Here is a 20,059-nt window from a genome sequence, read left to right on the forward strand (position 1 = left end):
ACAGGATGGATGGATACAGGATGGATGGGTGGATGGATGGATGGATGGATGGAAACATGATGGATACAAAAAACTCCTTTTCACATTGTCTCCCCATTGGTTGATGTAACCTAGCTATCGGACACGCTCGCCTCCCTCTCAGGTACCGCGCGTCGTTAAGTTAGTTGCAGTTAATCAAAATTAAACTCGATTCTTCTCCATTCTGGTGTTATTGGCCTTTCCAAGAGTTAGTTTTTGTTCAGAGAGGCGTTTGGTAAAACCCATCGGTTTATACTGGAATTTGATTTAAGTAGTTAGAATTACCGTCAAGGATATGACGTAATGAATGAGTCAAACTTGAACCATGTGAGATAAAAGAGAAAATAAATCTTTATATCAATCAAGTCTCTTGTACACTTACAAGCAGGATATCCAATCATGAGAATGAGAACCGCGCCCTTTGACGGAAAATCCTTTAAGGGGGGAGGTACAGGGGATGACGTTGAAAAGGCGATATCTTGAAACTCTTTTGGATTAAATAGCAGAGGATAGGTGGAGTCAACCCGCTCCCCTTCCTTCCACAACTCCTCCGGCGTTTTGAAGAGCACTCCCAGGTTCTCGGCAAACTGGCAGGGTAAAAAAATGACTTGAAAACTTAACTTTTTTTTCACTACTCTTATGGACAAGGTTTACTTGTTAACTTATTTGCGATGCTACGCAAGGTCTCCCTCCCGCTTACAATCAAGTAATCCACGTTTTCAACCCTTCAATTCTTTTTTGTACGATGACATGCTTTCAGAAACAGACCAAGTGCAACGCAGGTGAGATGTGGCTATGAAACCATAGCTCCCTTCTAGACAAACATGGAATTAAAAGATTGAGAATCCACTCCTCCCTTCATTGTATCAAAGGGTTAGTGAATAACAGCCAACTACGGTAATTAGAGAGCCCGAGACACTTCCAGACATTAAACGAAACCGAAAGTAGCTGGTTATCGGTACTCAGAATAACTACAAGAGGGGTAGCATAATTGGCACGACCAGAGTACCATATCAACATGAGCACAATTTAGCCCTCTCACATACGTTTAAATAGAAATGTAACGTGCTAGTAAAATTATTCTATTGTGTAGTCATATCCATGGCAAATCTTCTGACTCTCCTGTAAACTGGTTAAAACCCCACTGCCAGACTTTATGGTTAATAATATCTTCAGAAATAACTCAAGAGCTACAAAAAAATATTGTCACCTTTCTCTTAAAAAAACCAACTCACCAAGCGATCACAATGCGAGTGGTCCTGCTTAATCTTGCCCTTAGCTACTCGTCCCGCAGCATCTAAATTCGTTAATTTAAACACAAAACTTTAACAAGCATCTCCTAATTAAAGGGGTCTGAAAACAGATAAATTAAATAAAGCGGACCGTGCTCACCTCCACAGTAGATAGAGACCTTCCTGTCAATTTCTATGCCATCGTTATCCTTTCAAAGGAAATTTAGAAAGTAGGGAGAACAAACACTTCAAACCTACAGCTTCCAGCGCTTGCCACATGCCTATTCGCGGCTTTCTGTTGACGTCGTTGGAAATGGCAAAATAGGCCCGGATGGGAACGCCGATTTTACTTAATACTGCCTCAAACCTAGTTTTGAATTCGGGAATCTTCTTATCCTGCATTTTTTCCAAACCACCCTAAAAAGAAAGTATACGAATTAAAGGAAATATACTGCTTGCTTTGTATATAAAGTGATAATTTAACCAGCCGCCGGCTTCTTATTTCGACTTGGAATCTTGCTCTGTTAAGCTACCAAGCTTTTAATCAGCCATCGAAACTGCCCAGAAGTAAAGAAGGCACCTAAATACCATTCAGCTCTGTTTTATCATTACTGTTAGACTGAAATCTACATTCGATCCGAGAAGGACGTGTCCGCTAAAACTAGCCTTGGGGGTTATCACTACCCCCCACCGTGGTCTCGGCTCAAATCCCACACGTAATACCCAACTTATCTCCTAAAGCAGGACTCTTCAAACAACCTTGGCTGGTCCAACAGTTTGTTAGCTGGACTCTTGGGCTATTCACATCGCTGGTTGCCAATGCCTTCATTTTGGTCGCGACACGCTTCGAAAAACTGATAATCTCTAACTTTTGATCTCCTAAAAATCCCTACCATGTCACGTTTGTTCCTACAGTAACAATAGAACCGAAGATTCAAATGACAAACAAGTTGAAGAAATATTTCAAAAATGAAGCCAATCAAGTTTAGTGTAAAGAATGCTTTGATAAACAACAACAGACAGCCCATAAATATCACTAACCTAGCTGCACTTCTAATATTCCCATTTTAACCTTCTCTCCAAAAAAATCTTAGTACAGCTCGTGTCATCTCGTCTAACAGCCTCAACTACAAATAAAGTCCTACAATCAAATCGTTGACAGCAGCAAAAAAACGCGTTAGCTGGCACAGGCAACCATCACGCACCTGATTAGACATGATAACAATTGCGTAGCCTTCATCCGCAAAACGCTTTAGAATATCGGGAATCCGTGGTGAAATGAGCCTATTCAAGAGATTCGCTTGACGAATCAACGAAATTCTCACTTCCAATCATTGGCATCCACTGGAAAGACTCGACCAGATGATGGCGTAATAACGGTGCCGTCCAAATCTAGACCGAGGACCTATAGGAAGGAGAGAGGTCGTGACGTTTTCCAAAGAACTCACTTTCGAAGAGGCCTTTGCTTTACGGTCTTTGTAGATCAGCAGTGAGATACCCTGCGTCCAGTTGTCTGGGATGGCTGGTGCTGATTCGGCCAGGAGAGTTGTTCGTTTACTGAAAGAGGATTAGTATGACGGAATGTTACTTATTATACGTGAGTTTCTGGAGTCTCCAGCGTCTTTGTCCACACTCTGTAAGTTCGTAAAAGAGCTGCTTTCAAGCTTCTTCTGGAGGAACTCAGACACGACAATCCTGGCAAACCCGCTCAAAAATGATCCTAATTTTGCTGGGTAAATATGACGGCAAAAATTCCCAGAAGGAATATACCCTGAGGATAACTGAATCGATGGATAATTGTGGCAAAGAGGCCGTCAAAATCCCTTCAACCCAATCTCGAAATCTGAATGGTAGCCGGTACTGAATTGGGACTGGATTTGAACAAACCGGAACCACAAAAGATGGTTGAGAGGATTAAAAGGGTAGTGAAAAAAGAATGAGTGACCATAGAACAAGCCCTCGTGAAGCGTTTTATCATTTGAGTGAGTGTAATGCGCCAAACCACCATGCAGCTACAAATGCCAAGAGTGCCGAGGTGGCGGACAGTATAAAATAATTACGTCTATGTTAGCCGTATCTTTGACAGGACAGGGTTTTCTAAAAAGCATTAAAGCAGACATTGACAGCAGTTAAACCAGTAAGATTTTTTAGATAGAACTTGTCTTTTTTATCTTCACAATAAGCAGCAGGCTCCAAAATTACATAAACAGTGCTAGTCCGTGCAAAACAAAAGACCCTGCCGAATTCCTGTCCAAAGCACAAGTGATGAGTGAAATGAGGAAGTAGACGAATGGCTTACAGTTTCTTGGTGTCGCCGACTTCTTGATTGTAGGTATTTTTCCGTTTTGGCATTATTGGGTCCACTAAAGTAAAAAAAATTATTCTTATTTATCCTCTAGAAACACTATTAAAGAGAATGCCCTTGACGGAGACGTAATCAACGCAAAGTCCATGTGCGAGCATCGGCACACCAACACAAATAAGTACTTAAGGCTGCTTGCCTAGGAATTTGATAACCACCTGAGAACAATTAACACGTAACAAAATACAAGGCAATAAACAAGCAAGGATCTTATCCCGCTGACCGCAGAGCGCACCCCTACAGTGGTCAAGGGCAGCAGCAACAGCTATAAAAAGGAAAGGCACAACCCTAAAACAATGTATAAATACGTTTATCAGTTCGCAGTTCCGTTTTCCAAAAAATCATTAGGTTGTGAAAATACCGTCTTCTACGCTGAACTGCGCTAACAAACAGTGGGCTAAAGCATAGCAAAAAAGATACTAAGATATAGCTGACGACGCGAAAAACGAAAAGTGGGAAAAATAGGATAAATATTTCCGTAAGATCAGTGAAAACCGAAGCAAAAATGCATGGAAGTTACGTGACTCTAAAGAGGTGCGCAATGCTTGGACTTTGGGAAAATAAAGTAGTATGTTTATTTTAGAGCAAATCCCTGGTAAAAAAAAAAACAACTAACAGACCCTACAAGGCACTTAATATTGAGAAACGAATATCACAAGAAGCCAAAGACCCTTTTGAAATCGCGCCAACAGGAAAGGCGTTAAGAACGACAGGCCATAAACTTGGTAATTTTTGGGCTAGTTTAACCATAGTTCAAATGCCAAATTTAAAATCGGCATGTAGGCATAAATTGCAATGTAATATTATTGAATAGCAATTCTGAGCACAGCCTGTTTTTAATAATTTAATTTAACATTCAATGCAAAATAATAATTTTATTAGGTAAATTTAACTTCAGTAGAGCCCACATTTAAACTTGCCCAAGGCTTGTTTATTTGAAGCAAATTTGGCTCTCTTATTTTAATCAGGGAATGGGATATTGCACGAACCCAGTTTCGGGACAGACGCGGGTGAATGTGTTAAAACTGGCCATGCACTAAAGCTTCACTTCAAAAAAATGTTTCTCTCCAAGATTTGCCAAACGCTGTCCTAATTTTAATGATTTTCTGTTTTGTCAGAATGCAATATAAAAATCGATTTTGCAATTAATGATTTCGGTCTCACGCGCTGATGAAGATAATGCGCGGGGTAGGATGTATGCACCCCGCCAAATAGTGCTTTAAGACCTATTGCATTAGTTGTTTAGCTAACATAAATTGTTAAAAACCCTCCTTACAATTACTTAGCAGATTATTTGTTGAGGCTTGAAAACTATTATTTGGGCACGCATAAAATATTTTCTCGCATAACCGTAAGCTTTGCGTGTTGTAGAACTATTTTTCAACAGCACTTCAAAACTTTCCTTAAGATATTGCTGACACGTCCTTTGGCTGAATTAAATATTTATTGATTGTGTAAAATAAACGTTTCTCAAATTCCTATAAATACTTTGGTATTGAGAACGTATTTTGCTTAACTAGCCGAAACAGTGGAGTTGTGATATTCTTGAACTTAAATCCTGGCAAATGAGATCAGCATAGAAATTACCATATTCCAACAGCTCAGCCAAAATCGCCTTAAAATGAAATTTTTATGGAATTTTTTTACTAATTTGCAAAGCACTTGCTGAATTTAGAACATTCCTTTAAACGCAATCTTGTTTAAATTGCTCGACTCCTTTTCCCCATTATACGTCACGTATCACCTTATCTCTACGTCTAGTGACTGCACATTTAATGCACAAATAATTTAAATAGCTGTGCAATGGCAAAGTTAATCGCGACAAATGTACCAACGTCTAAGAGGACTCATGTCTAATGACACGTCGGATCGTTTAGGGAACTAGCCTTTCTCGCTCTTTTGGTGGCCACTTAGCTCCCACTTCTTTCACGGCCTCACTGACTGATGCCAGCATTATGCGCTGAGGCGAAGTGTTCCGCAGCGTTCACTTGCCTCGTCACTAGTCTTCTGTGTTGTTTGTCTGCTAATCACAGTTTCTAATTTATCCTCGCTTGAACTAACTAAGTACCTCTCTCTATGGTGCATCAAGTTGAGTATGTTACTAGCTAACCCCAGGTCAATGCCAATTTCGACGGGTCCTTTGTTGACACTCCTAAAAACTAGTAAAGTAGTAGCTTTTGGCCTCAAATCCAAAAACTTACTTCGCCTGGTAAACATGCGTCACTTTAATGAGAAGCTACCATAATTTGTTACTTGGAGAAGTCAGCCATACTGATTTACTGCTACTGCTTAAATACCCTTTAATCATATACATTATGCATTATATGTTGGATAATTCTCTCAATCGAATCCACCCCAAGTACTGAGGTTTTCATTTCCACCGATCTGTTTAAAAATGTGCCTAGGAGACGATTCTGTATGTGATTTTTAACAGTGACTCTTACGATATTGCAATCAGGTGCGAGCAGCTACAATGTCCCAGAACTTCAAAAAACGCCTCCACCTAGCAAGTGACATGACGCTGGATTTCACGAGCCAGTTTTGTCAAACTCACACTGTGACTTCTCACCTGGAACTTTATTGCGCCCAATATTTAATTAGGTAGCTTTAAATAGAAATTTAAAATTAATTTTCACACACTACAATGAACAAATCCTCCGGGTAGGTGTAGCAAGCACTAGGGCATAGTATTTGAAGCTACATTCACAGATGGCGAAGTTTTCAAGTTGGAAAAAAGATCCACATGGCAGATATGTTATTTTTGCTACAAACATCAATTTTTTGCCCCCATTAAATGAAAGGCTACGTCCAAAAGCGAGAGGACGCTCAAGGCACCATTTAGCTCAATTCCAAAGGCAACGTATTTGCTTTTAAGAAACCGAGTTTTGGAATTCCCTGCATTCGCAAAAGTGGTATTATTTACCACAGATGCAACGAAGTTCCCGGAAAAGTGTTCCAGGTCGTTTTTCAAGCAGGCCGATCGCGGGCGCGGAGTTACGAGCTTCACTATTGGTTAATTTATCCCTCTTCCGATTGGTTGTTCGCGGACCTCCGCAGTGATCGAACTGCCATGTTGGGTGTCGTTGCAGCATCCGAATTACTTCTAAGGGAGTTACAAATTATTTAGGTCAGGAAGTTGATTCATGGTGAATTCGTGGAAAGGTTGAGAACTCCATTCGTGATGGGATTGACGCTTGGGGAGTTGAAGAGCTGCGTAATATCGCACATCACCAGAATGAGTGCCGTGAATGGTGTCAGCTGAAAGACAGTCCACTAAAAAATGATTATTACCTGTTTGATAAATATTATGCTCTAATATTCAGCTTTGTCGAGTTAGAAGCCTGCCAAAGACTCGCTTAAGTGATACTCGTAAACTCTAAAAGTACTTCGTTCCTAGACTGATTGTTTTTATGGTTCATAGAACAAAGCCACTCTGTTAGCCAGGTTCTTTATCAGATGACACATTTCATCAACGTCGCCTCTAGGAGTGGATCCTTCGGTTTTATATATTATGCATTCTCTAGTCATTCTTGGCAGGTAGACCCTTTATTCCTTGTTGTTTCGAGGTGTCCACGCCACGACATAAGTTTCGTTTAAGTTCAGCTACACGCCAAAATACCATCTTTCTAATCTCTTCAACCTAATCATTCGTTTTGTGCTATTTATGAGAATTAATTGGCTTCACAATGATAACGAAGATTATTTTGCGGAGGATGTGGATGTATCCGGTATTGTACAAGGCCCGCTCTTCGAAAGGCAAACCAAGAATGTTAGGGTGGTGACGTTGACTACGCACTGGGAACTGCTTCACAAACCTAAATCACTTTTCCCCTTAAATTCACATTTCGGCTGGTGTATTCTCACGCCACACAAATTCTCACCACCCCACTTATCAATCAGTTGGGTCCAGAGGTTGCCAACGTAGAGGGAAGATGCGAACTTTGAACTCGGTTTCAGTTTCATGAAAGTCGCTCTTCAAAAGTCCATCTAGGGGCCAAAAAATAAGAACTGACCAGTGGAAACGTTGAGGCGGGGATTAAGGTTTCGCAAGGTAATCATAATTCCCTTCAATACTAACTTTAATCCCTGCCTAGATCTCTGACACGATCGACGAACCCCAAGACCGAAATTGGCACTGAACTCCATCCTCCATCAGCTCAACCCGTTATTCAGAGTTGCATACGCTGCAGCATTAGCTTCCCAACTAGTGGAGACCACGGAAATTGCCCTCCTAAAGCCAGCTCAAAACCGTCAAAGGTTTGATGAGAACCGATTCCTAACCATCCAAAATCACCTAGCATTTATCACTTTTTCCCCAGACGAAGAGTAGAAGGAAGAGCAAATGAGAAGAGGGCTAAGTGGTAGGGAGGTGGTTTTATAATGTCAAGAAAATATTCATGAAAAAATGATTCATGGACATGTGTTTGTGTGTGTGTCTGTGGATTCCAAATTAAACACACATACGTGCACTAGCATACATAGGTATACATAAAGGTATCATATAGAGGTAATAGATATTGGTAATAATATAAAGTGGGAATAAATGAAAATGGTCATTACTGGTATAAAACTCGAAGTAGACTGACAGACAGAAAGTAGGGTCGATAGAGGTGGTGGACGAGGAGGAGGCGGAGGCGGAGTAGGGATGGCAGTATGACGGTCATAAATATACTCACACACACCCATCCACCCACCCTCAGAGTCACGTGTAAAATTAGGATCTACGCTTACTGAAATTCATCTAGTGACGCGTCTTGCATGTTGAGATCGCTAGTGATAGTCAGAGAGAGAGGGTGAGCGCCAGGAGAAGTAGATGTGTTGCATGATGTCAATATCAAAAATAGCGATGGGGAGGAGGAGTACTAGTGTTGTTTCCAATATTAACAATAATTAGTAGTAGTCATAATAAATATTAATAGTAGCATCGGTGGCAGTGGCGGTGGTTGTGGATGTCTAAGCAGTTGTAAAAAAACGAGAGAGGAGGAGAGGAAAGTCAGCAAACAAAACGCGCGAAAATGGCAAAATGAGGTGTCGAAAGCCTACATGGCAAAAGATGGGTACAAAAGGAGAACGCGCGCAAACAAACAGATCTTGTTTTCGTTTTGTGGTTTTTTCTTCGCCCAATTGATACTAAAAACACAGAAATGGATAGGACAAAGAGAGAGACAAAAAAGAGCAGAATAAATGAAAAGGCGTCAGCAGTGACATTGGTGACGGAGACAATCCTATGCGAAAAACGTAAATGCCTAGACCAATCAAACAATCAACTGATCGACAGGTGGATAGATGGGATGGGTGGAAAGGAAGGGGGATGTGGGCATATAGTTGGAGGTTTCAGGTGGATGCAGAGAATCGGCTTCCCTGAGAGAATGCCATGGTGTGCACGGTCTAAGGATTCAGAATGTTGCTATTGCCGTTATTGTTGATGTTGCCGACGCTGGATGAATGTTCAATCGCATGCTGGTGCTGCTGGTGGTGATGATGATGCTGTCGGTGGTGATGGGAGGAGGAAAAGAGCGTAAGTCGAAGATCGTCCTCGAAGGAGGTGCTCTCTTCCATAGCACCCAGGCGTGATTGGTCCTCCTCTTCCAGATCTTCCAAGACTCCACCGCCACTCCACGACCCTGGAGGCTACAGAGAATAGCTCACATCACCATCCAATTATATTGCTTGAATTGTTTGCGGATGGACAGATCAAGTTGATTTATGCTCCCATCATTAGTAATAATCAGGACAAATGTGCGTACTCACATTGGAGCAAGATTTGCGTCTCAACGAGGATGGTCGTTTTGTAACTGACGCAGCGGGGGTTGTGGTGGAGGCACCAGTGGAGCCGGTGATGCCATCGCTGCTGAGCGCTGATCGCACTGTTGGGTCGTAGAGCAGCACACGCAACAGATCATTGAGGAAGGTGAGACTGGCGTCCCGAGCTGACGAGGGTGTTGTCGTTCCTGTTGCAGTCGCCGAGGGTGGTGTCAGTGGTGGCTTTTCCTGCAATCGGCGAACTTCCGCAAGGTGGTTAAAAAGGATCATCACAATCTGACGCACCACCAACTGCAGTCCCAATGTCTGCTGTGTCTGTTCCGCACACTCACAGCGCAGTGCTTCAAGATCTTGAAGGCTCTTGAAAGGATAAAATAAGTTGGCTGGATTATAGTAGAATTATGCTTGTTGTGATCGTCTACAACTTTGTGCGCGTCAGTGCATTTCATCCAGTAGTGGACGTGGCATCTAGAACTTTGAGACTCAAATTTACGAGATGGAACGAGGATACAGTCTCATCATAGCACTATCGTTCCTCTAATAACTTCTGTTTCGACCTCTTGTGCCAGCCAAAGCACGGATCAATGCCGTCCTTTATGATTCGGCCTGTATGATGGTGGCAAGTACCTGTCGCCCAGCCCTTCTGTTCACCCATAATACGGCCACTTCAGAAACTCCCGTCTTATAATGCCTTCGCGCTAAGTGGGGTCCTCTGGGCTAGTAGTCAATAGGTACTAAAGCAGGTATAGATTAAGTACTCACCCAGAAAGTATACTTTAGCTACTTTTTAAGGGATCAACCGCATATACAGCTAACAAATTTAGATTCTGTATAGTCTTATAGGCAACCCAAATCGAGATTTAAACAATCGTCCTGGGTACAATTAAATGGTATATTTAACCAATTTTAATTAGCCCTCAACCCAACCCACAGGGCCATGAGAAACCTCAATTAATGCAGTCGTTTAACCGCTTTTTCTTACCATATTTACGCAAGCGTAATACCTTATTTAACTATCACCATGGTTGCAAGTAACGTAGAGTAGACCAATCAAAACGCTCAGTCAAGGCCAGACTAAGTTATCCGCTCTCCTTCTCCGCAGTTGCATAACGAAGTCACATTATAAGTATGCACACATCTCCGATTCATCCAAATGAACTGTTGGACAATGCTGTCGGGTTGTTTGTTGTTTGAGCCCTCCGACAAGGGAGGTTAAACACATACACACACCCAAGTCGACAGGAATAAACAAATAAAGGAAATTAACGAGTACAGAAGCTTGGAGAGATAGAAAATCATTTCAAGTACAAACAGAAATTATGAGCGTTGTTCATAGCTAGTTACAGCTTTATAATACTTCACTGAAGGGCTCTTAATTGGTTGGCATCTCAACAGCCACAATTCCATATTTATGGCAACAACAAGAACTACGACGCATTGAAACAGATTATAAAACTGTTTGACGCCCTAATTCGTTCTTACTGGTAGTTGAAACAAACGTCATTCGTCCACTGTCAGTAAGAGTCCAGAGAGTCGAGAGTCCAGACAATGGAGAGTAAAGACTCAAGAATGGAGAATCGAAAGATATCCAAAATTGAGCCAGGGTTAAACTATTTTGGCCACAAATGAGCTGTTCACAGTGTGTTCAAAGTGATATCATAAAACGCAAGGTCACAACATGAGCTCAAATGTAGCGATTTGAGCCCATGCTCAAGCCTAAGTTTGCCGGTTGGGTGTGAGTGTTTAACAAAGGCAATTATTTTTATCCTTCCACCTTTTTTGTGTGCTGGAATGAAGGAAGATAAATTTAGGACTAAAGACCTTTAATCTTGTTCCAAGCTGGAAAAATTATGGATTTTCACCTACGAAGGGAAGAATGGCAAAACATCTTAAATGGAATTCAACCAATCGTTCTGAAAAATTACATCTGCATCCCCTGCAGAAGATGCCGACATGGGAACAGCAAATTGTTCTAAACTACTAAACTAAGCGAATCACAGTCAAAATCCCCTTATTTCATAACTAATCCCCTGATCCACCACAAAAACCCACCGATAGAAAATGACTTAATTCAGAAGCTAACCATGGAAGCAGGGAGGACACGTAGAAGCACGTCACTTACAGCATTTAACTTGCATCGTGTCTCTTCCAGCTCCTGTCTCAGAGCTAGACGTTCCAAATCGGGGGCGGTAGTAGTACTGAAAGGCGAGGAATGAAGCAGGACAGGTGATTGGGTGGTAGGGAGTGAGAAGGTGTTCGTCTTGTCCACATCGCCCAATCCCGTTGTTGCAGCAGTTGACGTCATTGTTCCCGCTACGGCTGCCGCCGTTGTTGCCGATGTCGTCGTAGACGCTGGATGGTTAGGCAGGAGGCTTTGAGCTTGGTAGACGTTGGCCAGGAGCTGAAAATGGGGAAAAACAAGTTCGGAATTATCCCTCAATAAGTCATAATGGCTAACAAACCGAAGGGCGGGCCGGGAAATTAATGGCCGGGGTTCATGCCTCCATCATGGTGGCTGCTTCGTTAAATACCGTGGTTCAGGTATAGTAAGATTGGGTAAAAATAACTGATTCACTCATGCTTATCAGCCTTCTGACCTTTAAAATAACATTCTCAAGTAAGTTTTGTTAACAGTTGCTCAGTCCTTAACAAAAACGCCCCTTACCAACGCCAAATCAATGTTGAGGCAAAAGGAAGTACTGTGGAGGTTCTGCAATACCAAATGCAGAAGCTTGGGCAAAAGCCTCGCAATCGACAAGAAAGGCATCTTTAGGAAAAGTTTTCTCATTTTAATGGCCGCTTGTCCGGCGAAAGCAAGTCAAAAAAGCGGCAGCCAATTATAATATGAGGTGGGATTTGTAAAACTGCAGAGGAAACAGGTAGAATTGTTTCACTCAACTGTTGTGATGAAAAGGCAACCTTGACAGGTTATTAAAGATCTACAGTCGGAACTCGGAAGTGATTTACAACTTCAAGAGGAATCCTTTTAGAAGTGTAGCGGATCTGTCATTCATGTCATCTGATGTCAACATAGATCTCCATACCATTGATGCAATCCATCACCAGCAAAATAACACCTGAGGCCCAACTATGAATTTATTAATAAATGAGAAAAAGGTTAGTCAAGGTTATCCACTGCCACCGTAATGCACTTACATCTGAGTTTTTTCTCACCTATTGGAAGCCAACATAAGAGTCACTTTCGAGGAGGCTGTACGCACCAAGCTTGCAAGCAGCTCCACTTCAACCGACGTACAAAGGCAAAGAAAAAGCGAACCTGCCGGTGAAGGAAATATGGGCCAATTGCAGGAGTCTAAATGCGGTGTTTGAGATGCCACTTAACCTTTTAAACACAGGGTTCGGTATCAAGGAGGTTGATGAATGGACGCCTTCAGAGAGCTACATTAAACGATTTGGCGGGTTCCATTACACATGAAAAAGTTGGAGATGGCAGATTTGAAGGATCTTCGAAACCGTCAGGGGGAATTTAATGTGCACAGGTGTCAATACAGTCTGTTGGACGGATGAAATTATTGACATGAAGCAAACTGCCACTCCATGAATCAACCTTCAAGATGATAGCATGGAGTTTCTTTTAGTTTCTCAGTTCACAAATAATAGAGCCTCTTCCAAACTCTTATGCTCCACAACGTCATCAGGAATGAATTGGGCATCGGCCCACTCAGTTCGAAACGACAACACTTCCGACTTTGCTGGCTGGGTGTGACACCAAACCGTCGTAGAAAGAGGCATCTGTTGTGGATGTCGAGAAGAAGCTCTACGAAAATCACGTTGAATTTCGGCAGTTATCTCAGCCTCAGGCAGTGGTTGAGCGAGGTCACTTTTGAATATATTATGAGCGTCCATGCAACAACTGTACCATGCCGATGTGAAATTACGAAATTATGGGCAGTATTTCATAGCCCAACACCTCCCCCCGGTTCAAAGAGTTGGGAATGGCCTTGGTAGGCAGCATGTTAGCAATGACAGGGCAGGACAACGGGAAGAAGAAAGTCAAGGCGAAGCTTCAAAGAGCTTCTCATGGGATGTGCTCGCAGTAGAACTTCAATAAGCCGTGAACCTTGATTAGCAAACAAACCCTGACAACACAGTTTGCGACGATTAAGTGGCAGATAAGCCCATAGACATTTGAAAAATATCCAAATAAGGCTAAACATTACATTTCACAGTGATTAATAAGAATGTAAAGGACGCTTAGGTCAAGTTGGGATGTATACAGCCCATCGATCATTCTATTTATGCTCCAAGTCCACTAGAAGGTAGCACCTCAACAATGAAGTTGGTTCTAGGCCCATCAACCTTATGATACCTTCTGGGATAACTGAGGTCCCACAGACTTTACGAAGGCGCCGACAGTGGTGCCGAACTAGGTGCTCCCACTTTAACAATGCGGTGAAGACTTTAAATTAATTACGGCTCGCTTTCCAAATGATTTCATAAGGCAAGGTTTTTGTAGTAGAAAAAAATAGTCACGTCTAAAAAGGAATTGAGTCAATCTCAATTATCCAAGAAGCACGGCTTTCCACTTACAGTGTCACTAAGGCTATCACAATCGCCCCTGCGTTAGGTGGTACCAAAATAAATGTGGTTTGGAGTTAAAAATGGCATCAAAAAATACATATACTTTCTAAACAATTAAGCAATGGCAAAGGAGGCGAAGAAAACGAAGTCATGTGGAAATTGACTGTAAAGTAAAAGCGAATTTGTATGAGTCGACGAAGACCGCGGGAGTGACGCTACGTTGTGGACCGATTAAAAATTTGGAAGCAGGTCACAATTATGTCAAATTTGGATGCAAAACTTGTGAATTCACTTTCACATATTAGTGTAAATAATGACCGATAGTAGCTCTCTGAAAGATGAAATAACCAATTAAATCGACAAGAGGTGGGCCCGCGAAAATTAAATGCTTTGGACTATTACAGTTATATAATGAAAGCTTGGAGCACTAACTCACGCATTAAATAACCACCAAAGTTAGAATAACCCGTAAGTGTGGACTGCTAAAACCCAGTTTGATTGAGATCCTTTTTTCGTGGAAAAACGTAATTCAGTAATTTACCACTTTCTATGCTCCTCCTTCATTAGGAGGGAATTTATTTTTACCAAATTCCAGTCTCAAACAAGACAGTCCGCCATTACAATGTCTGGACCTACTTTTGGACTTTAACCGACAGAGCATAAAATGAATGGGAGAACAAAATAAAGACCCTTGCTATACCCCTAATACGCTAGTGGCTACCATGACAATCGCCTTGTGATAATGTCGCAGTCAATAGTAAAGGGGAAAAAAATACTGAATTTTTCCTTCAAAGTGAGCTTTCTAAACCATTGGAGTAATTAATTCGGCTTGATAATGGCAACATTGTGGGAAGTAAAAATGAGGAGGGGATAAGCCTGCTTCCAAATGACTCCCCCCCACAGGAGAAGGAAAGATAGGTATAATAGTAGGAGGGATCTCATTTCAAACCACGATATAGAAATAAGGAGCCTTTTCGTTTTAAAAAAAAAGCATAATCCTTTTTGTTCCTGCCCTCAAAGCCGAGTAAAAATCACTTAAATGCCAGAACAGATCAAAGCGGGGAGGTAGTTCTAAGAAGCACAAGGTGCGAGGCTCAGGAGAAGACGTGATCTATGTGGTAGAATTTCAGCCATTTACATAAATCTTTCCAGTCTCGTGAGATTCCGCCTCCACATTGGCGTCTAGAGCCCCGCTCTTCCCCACCTACCCCAACCAGCTCGCAGTCTTAGGCACTAGTAACTCGGGTGATATGTCGGTAAAAGTGTTGGCGAATTCACTCGAATGGAATACAATAACCTCATCGAAGAAGGTAACTAATATGGGTGGCTGAGTCACGGGAGACTAAAATGCCCGTCAAAACAAAGAATGCGCTAGTAAATTATGATTCCATTAAAGGCTGTTTATTAACTATAAAACCGGGCTAAATTCCTGGCTGAGAATGGCATAGCAACCACGAAATTAAGGAAGTCGTAACACAATTATCTTTTAAAAATATCAAAGGTAGCTACGTAGTAGAATGGCATTCGGTTTAGTTGTGTATCTGAACTTTAATTTTCCCGCTACTGGTCTCACAGGCCTCCTGTAAGTTCGTTTGGCTTTTCACTTCTTCAGGGTTGGCTTGGACGCCACAGCCAAAACCTCTCCATAAATGTAATCTATGAAATTCAAATTTTGTATCTGGATTGCTTATTTACTTTCGCTAATACCAATTTGACAATTCCACATTAACTTCTAGCTTCTAAAATGGTTGAGTCCAAATTATAACAGCAAAGTAGTGAATCAGCACTAAGGACGTTCTTCAATTTCTAGCGAATTTAATAATTATCATTATAGACAACGGTAAACTGTTGATACTTAATAAAATGAAACACGGAATAGGCCTTTTCAAGGTGACCACGATAGTGGCGGCAGTCCTTAATTCGCTGGCTAATGAATGGTCTAGCTGATTTACAAATCCCATTAAATCAAGCCCCTCCTTCCCATATATGCGTGACGCTGCTTCTGCTGCCTGAGCCGGTGTAGCAGACAGCATAACACAGGCGCGTGCGTGCGCGCTCTCACACGGTTACCACGTCGACAGACGTCAAGGTCGCGGATCACGCATTTTTGCAAGTGTAACCCGTGTGTGTTTGTGTTCGTGGCGGGGAAATCAAGCCCCTCTGCGCATTTGTACTTTTCAAGTAAACCAAAAGAACTGGGAGAGGGGTAGTTTGTGACATCAGATTTACATAGACACCCTACGCCTTACTTGTGAGGACTTGGGTGAAGAGATTTGCGTTTGATTTCAACTTCACTAAGCGATACGAAATCATAAGACGGCTCCGTAGTTGAATTTAAGCACAAGCATCAATAAAAGGGAGATCTGCCCGTCATTTGTCAAGAGGAATGGACGCTATTGGAACCACAAATCCTTGATAGTAATTGGTCTTTTTAAGGTACTTAACAATGGTTTTTGTAGAATAATATTTATAGAATAGCATTCTCTGATCCTATTAAAATAAAATATCATTGAAATGGGAATTGAGCACCTATTGGCTTGAGGAAAATCCACCAATGCCATTGAAGAAACCCATCTTTGGATCAACACGACGCTGATTGGCCACCTCAAGGTCAAATAAACACGAAGTTTAGTAGTGCGAGGTAACGAGGGGTATTTTCAGAGCACGTTAAGCATGAAGAGTCATCTAAAAAGACTAGTTCTAGTGTAAAATTAAAACAGTATGCCCTTTCAATGCGATAGTTGTGGCAGGTGTCTACTACCTCCGATTTCATTGAGCGCGGAGCTTACATAAAGTAAGATGATGGCATTGCTTAGGGTTTTGCCCCTAATTGAATCTAGGCCAAACTGCTACTAAAATCGGATTTTACGAGTCATTAAACTAGGCTAAGTAGACCGAAAAGGATATTTAACCCGTCTCACGTTGATTGATTCTTTCAAGGTCACTTCCAGAGGAACTACTGAGTACGTCAAAGGTGACACCTCTTTTGACTTATCTTAAATATGAGGAAATCACTAAGGAAAATTAGATGATCTTGTACAAAATTACACTCATGACTAATGTATCAGTGTTTGATACACCGCACTTTCGTTTCCCGCAAAACTGTTTCGAGTTCACAAGCATTTAAAAATAGGCCATGTTCCTTTATGCCCCACCTATTAAGTAAATGGATCATTAAGTTCCTTGGTATTCAAACCAAATCAACTAACTCCACTGTTGCTGAACCAGCGAATCATTGTAGAGGATAAAGCGCATATCCTGTTCATGGGGAAAAAAGGATGGTCTTAAAATCCTTGTTCCGCATTGAAAAGTGGGCGTGGAATAGAGTGATGGAGAAGGGGAAAGCCAATCTAAGCAGTGTTCTTGATGTCAGAAAGAGTTGGGTAGAGAGAGAAAGGTGAGTTACAACCTTGAGCTCCATTGACTTTGACAACACAGCCCATCATTGGGCCATCTGGCCTACCTTCAAAGCCGACCAATGGAGTGAGCAATCGTAATAATCGAAGAAAGAACCACTAAGAGGAGAGATGTCAAAAGCAGACAATTGATTTCTTCTAGAAGGCTCACAGTCTCATTAGCAACAAACCAGAAGAAAATCACACAATTTTCAACCAATCGCAGATGAGATAAGAAATGTGAGTCAAAATGCATCAGGTCGAGAAGGAAATTCTGGCTACTATAGCCTAATTTGATGTCAGTTTCTGAACCTGTCAAGAGAAAAAATCCCTTGCCAAGTAGGTTCCGTTCAACTCATTGTTATGGAAAAGTAGAAGGTCCTTTGTTCAAAATAAACTTCAGGGATTTATTTATCCATTCACAGAAACTCCAGTCACTATGTTTGCGCAGAATAAGATAAAGGTTATAAAAATGCTAAAATTCTGGACACTTTGAAGGAGTTTTCTCCTTGACGAAAAGCATGGCGTATTTGAACTCTCCGAATGACAGACTATGAAAAGCCAGTGAGGTTGTTGTGAAGTTTTGCCGTAAAAAGACTAAAGGAATTCACGCAAAATATTCACCCACCTACATTCCAAAGCCACATTTAGAGCTTTTGCTAGCTCGGACATTCAGGAAGTAATTACAGATTCAAATTTCTCCTCAAAAAAAGGTGATTACATACATACAAAGTGAAACAGTTGTTAAAGAGGGAATGGCCACTACTATTGCGGATGTGGATTGCTAGTAACCATAGTAGTTACAAGCATCACCTCTTTGCTGCCCAATTGATGTGTTTAAATTTCTCCCTAATCCCCCGGAAAAAGAAAAAAAAGAAACATGAAGGATGTTGCGATGAGACCTGAAAATTCTCACCAATCGGAAAGATTAGACATCGACCCATCTGACAGGCGGAAATCAGCCTTCCAATTGGTCGAAGGTCTGCTCCACTATCATTCCCAATTTCTCAAGTTGAAGTAAAAATTATTTTTATTTTATATCCTAGGCTGATTTAAACTTGAGTAGAATACAAATAAGGACTAAACTCACTGGTGATTGTAATGCGGTTGATTCTTGGGAGTATTAAATGGGGAGAAAGTACAATTAACTAAATTTTCCCCAGATGTACAGGAAGCAAAATTACATGCTTTGAGTCAGCGAAAGCCGGACAGAGAGCCACAATATTTACCGTTTATGCTTACCGAGGCAAAAAAATTATGGTAGGCAATCCACATGAAAGGTTTTTAGAACCTTGAGCCGGAGCAGACATGGGTCTCTGAAACGAAGAATCTGGAAGGAAATGAAAGATGGCTGGCGTGTCTTAAATTCAAACTTAAGTCAAACCATGAAACACTCATAGATGTATTAGGAGGCCTTCGATAATCTCGAAATCTAAATCTAAAGCGCCGTGAAATAAAAACTACGAGAACTGGAGGTAAGCGGGAAAAAGAGATGGAAGGGGACGGCTACGTGGCCGACCACGGATCTAATTACCCTGAAACCGGTTGATTAGGCCTTTACTTCAGAAATACCACATTTTATCGCAAGTCTCCGATAACCTCGGAATCGAGGACCCACAAATTGCAAAGCCTAAGTAAATAAAGCTGGTGAAATGGTGCAGCTTAGTTGAAAGACCAACAATGGATTCGAAAACACCGAAAGCTATTGAACGGATCACCATTCTCAAACCATAAAAACCCTCGTGAGCAGTTTTTTCAAAGCCTACTCGAGCATATGGTAGACGTGCCAGAGACCCAACGGTGCTGCGTACTGTCAGTTAAAGCCTTCGATATTTTTAGGTCTCTTGGAATCTCAGGGTTCCAACCCCATTGAACAAATGCAAAGTTATTGATAAATGCTCTAATTTGGAATCAAGAAACCTCCGCAAGGCTTCTCTATCCTCGAAACGCGATTGCAAATTAGCAGTCTAGAAGGAGGTGCAGCTAAGATGGATAGGTGAAACCAAAATGAATGAATGGATGATAAATAGGTTGAATCGGGATGGATGGGTGGAGAGATTGATGGAGAACTTACCATGGACCCGAAAGTGCCAGAGGCGTCATGGAGGAGGGGCAGATCAGGTGTGCCATCGTCCTTGACCTCAGAGAGGGCGAGAGCGCTGTCCTGACCCTCTGAAGTCATCGAGTGCAGCGAAGTGCTGCCCACCGCACCGAAGTCGCATATAACCGTTGGTGTGCCACCACTGTTGAAGGCTGAGTCCTGACCACCCCCACCTTGGCCTCGGCAACAGCATCCACAACTGCAGACAGATAAAGAAGGCCATGAACCACATTACCGTATTATTTTGCTACATTTAAATGGATCTTGAAAATACGGTTTCCTCAATCTCCGCTGGTTCTGCCCTGTCCCCGCGCTGCCTCATCAATGAGCTTCCCACTTTGGTATAGCTTCATGAGGTGACTCGGAGCACTACATCGGTGGCTACAAACAGTGAACCCGAGTGGTTACTGATTCTGAATATCAAATGAAGGATAGCTGGTTTGGCTGACTCACCGCAGAAGGATTATTGAAATGATGTCGATTTGTTGGTGACCATTACAAGTAGAAACAGATCAGGTTTTTGTGAATTAAGATCGACTTCAAAAGTGGAATACTTCTGGAATCATGATACCACCTACCCTGTTTTTTTTAAGATATCGCCTTTAACACTACTCCCCCCCCCCCCCAAATAGATCTTCCCACATAC

General features: G+C 41.8%; 2 protein-coding genes across 2 annotated transcripts in view; both read right to left on the reverse strand. All coding sequences in view use genetic code 11, as the record gives it.

The window, feature by feature from the left end:
- The window catches only part of EGR_08924 (hypothetical protein), a gene marked incomplete at both ends in the record, with an annotated part of 6,532 nt that extends 1,887 nt beyond the window's left edge, over positions 1-4,645 (reverse strand). The window contains 10 exons of the mRNA XM_024498173.1: positions 401-605; positions 1,254-1,315; positions 1,411-1,459; positions 1,509-1,667; positions 2,456-2,534; positions 2,576-2,655; positions 2,699-2,807; positions 3,550-3,613; positions 3,836-3,900; positions 4,602-4,645. Coding sequence (XP_024347418.1) covers positions 401-605; positions 1,254-1,315; positions 1,411-1,459; positions 1,509-1,667; positions 2,456-2,534; positions 2,576-2,655; positions 2,699-2,807; positions 3,550-3,613; positions 3,836-3,900; positions 4,602-4,645 — 916 coding nt within the window. The remainder of the gene's footprint in view (positions 1-400; positions 606-1,253; positions 1,316-1,410; positions 1,460-1,508; positions 1,668-2,455; positions 2,535-2,575; positions 2,656-2,698; positions 2,808-3,549; positions 3,614-3,835; positions 3,901-4,601) is intronic.
- Positions 4,646-9,000: 4,355 nt separating this feature from the next.
- EGR_08925 (hypothetical protein) lies at positions 9,001-13,242 on the reverse strand (the record flags this gene model as incomplete). Its single annotated transcript, XM_024498174.1, has 4 exons — positions 9,001-9,243; positions 9,364-9,735; positions 11,498-11,776; positions 12,988-13,242. The coding sequence occupies 4 exons, from the start codon at positions 13,240-13,242 to the stop codon at positions 9,001-9,003; spliced, it is 1,149 nt and encodes a 382-aa protein (XP_024347419.1).
- Positions 13,243-20,059: the final 6,817 nt, after the last annotated feature.

The sequence above is a fragment of the Echinococcus granulosus genome (assembly GCF_000524195.1).
Source record: "Echinococcus granulosus chromosome Unknown EG_S00124, whole genome shotgun sequence".
NCBI classification, from domain to species: domain Eukaryota; kingdom Metazoa; phylum Platyhelminthes; class Cestoda; order Cyclophyllidea; family Taeniidae; genus Echinococcus; species Echinococcus granulosus.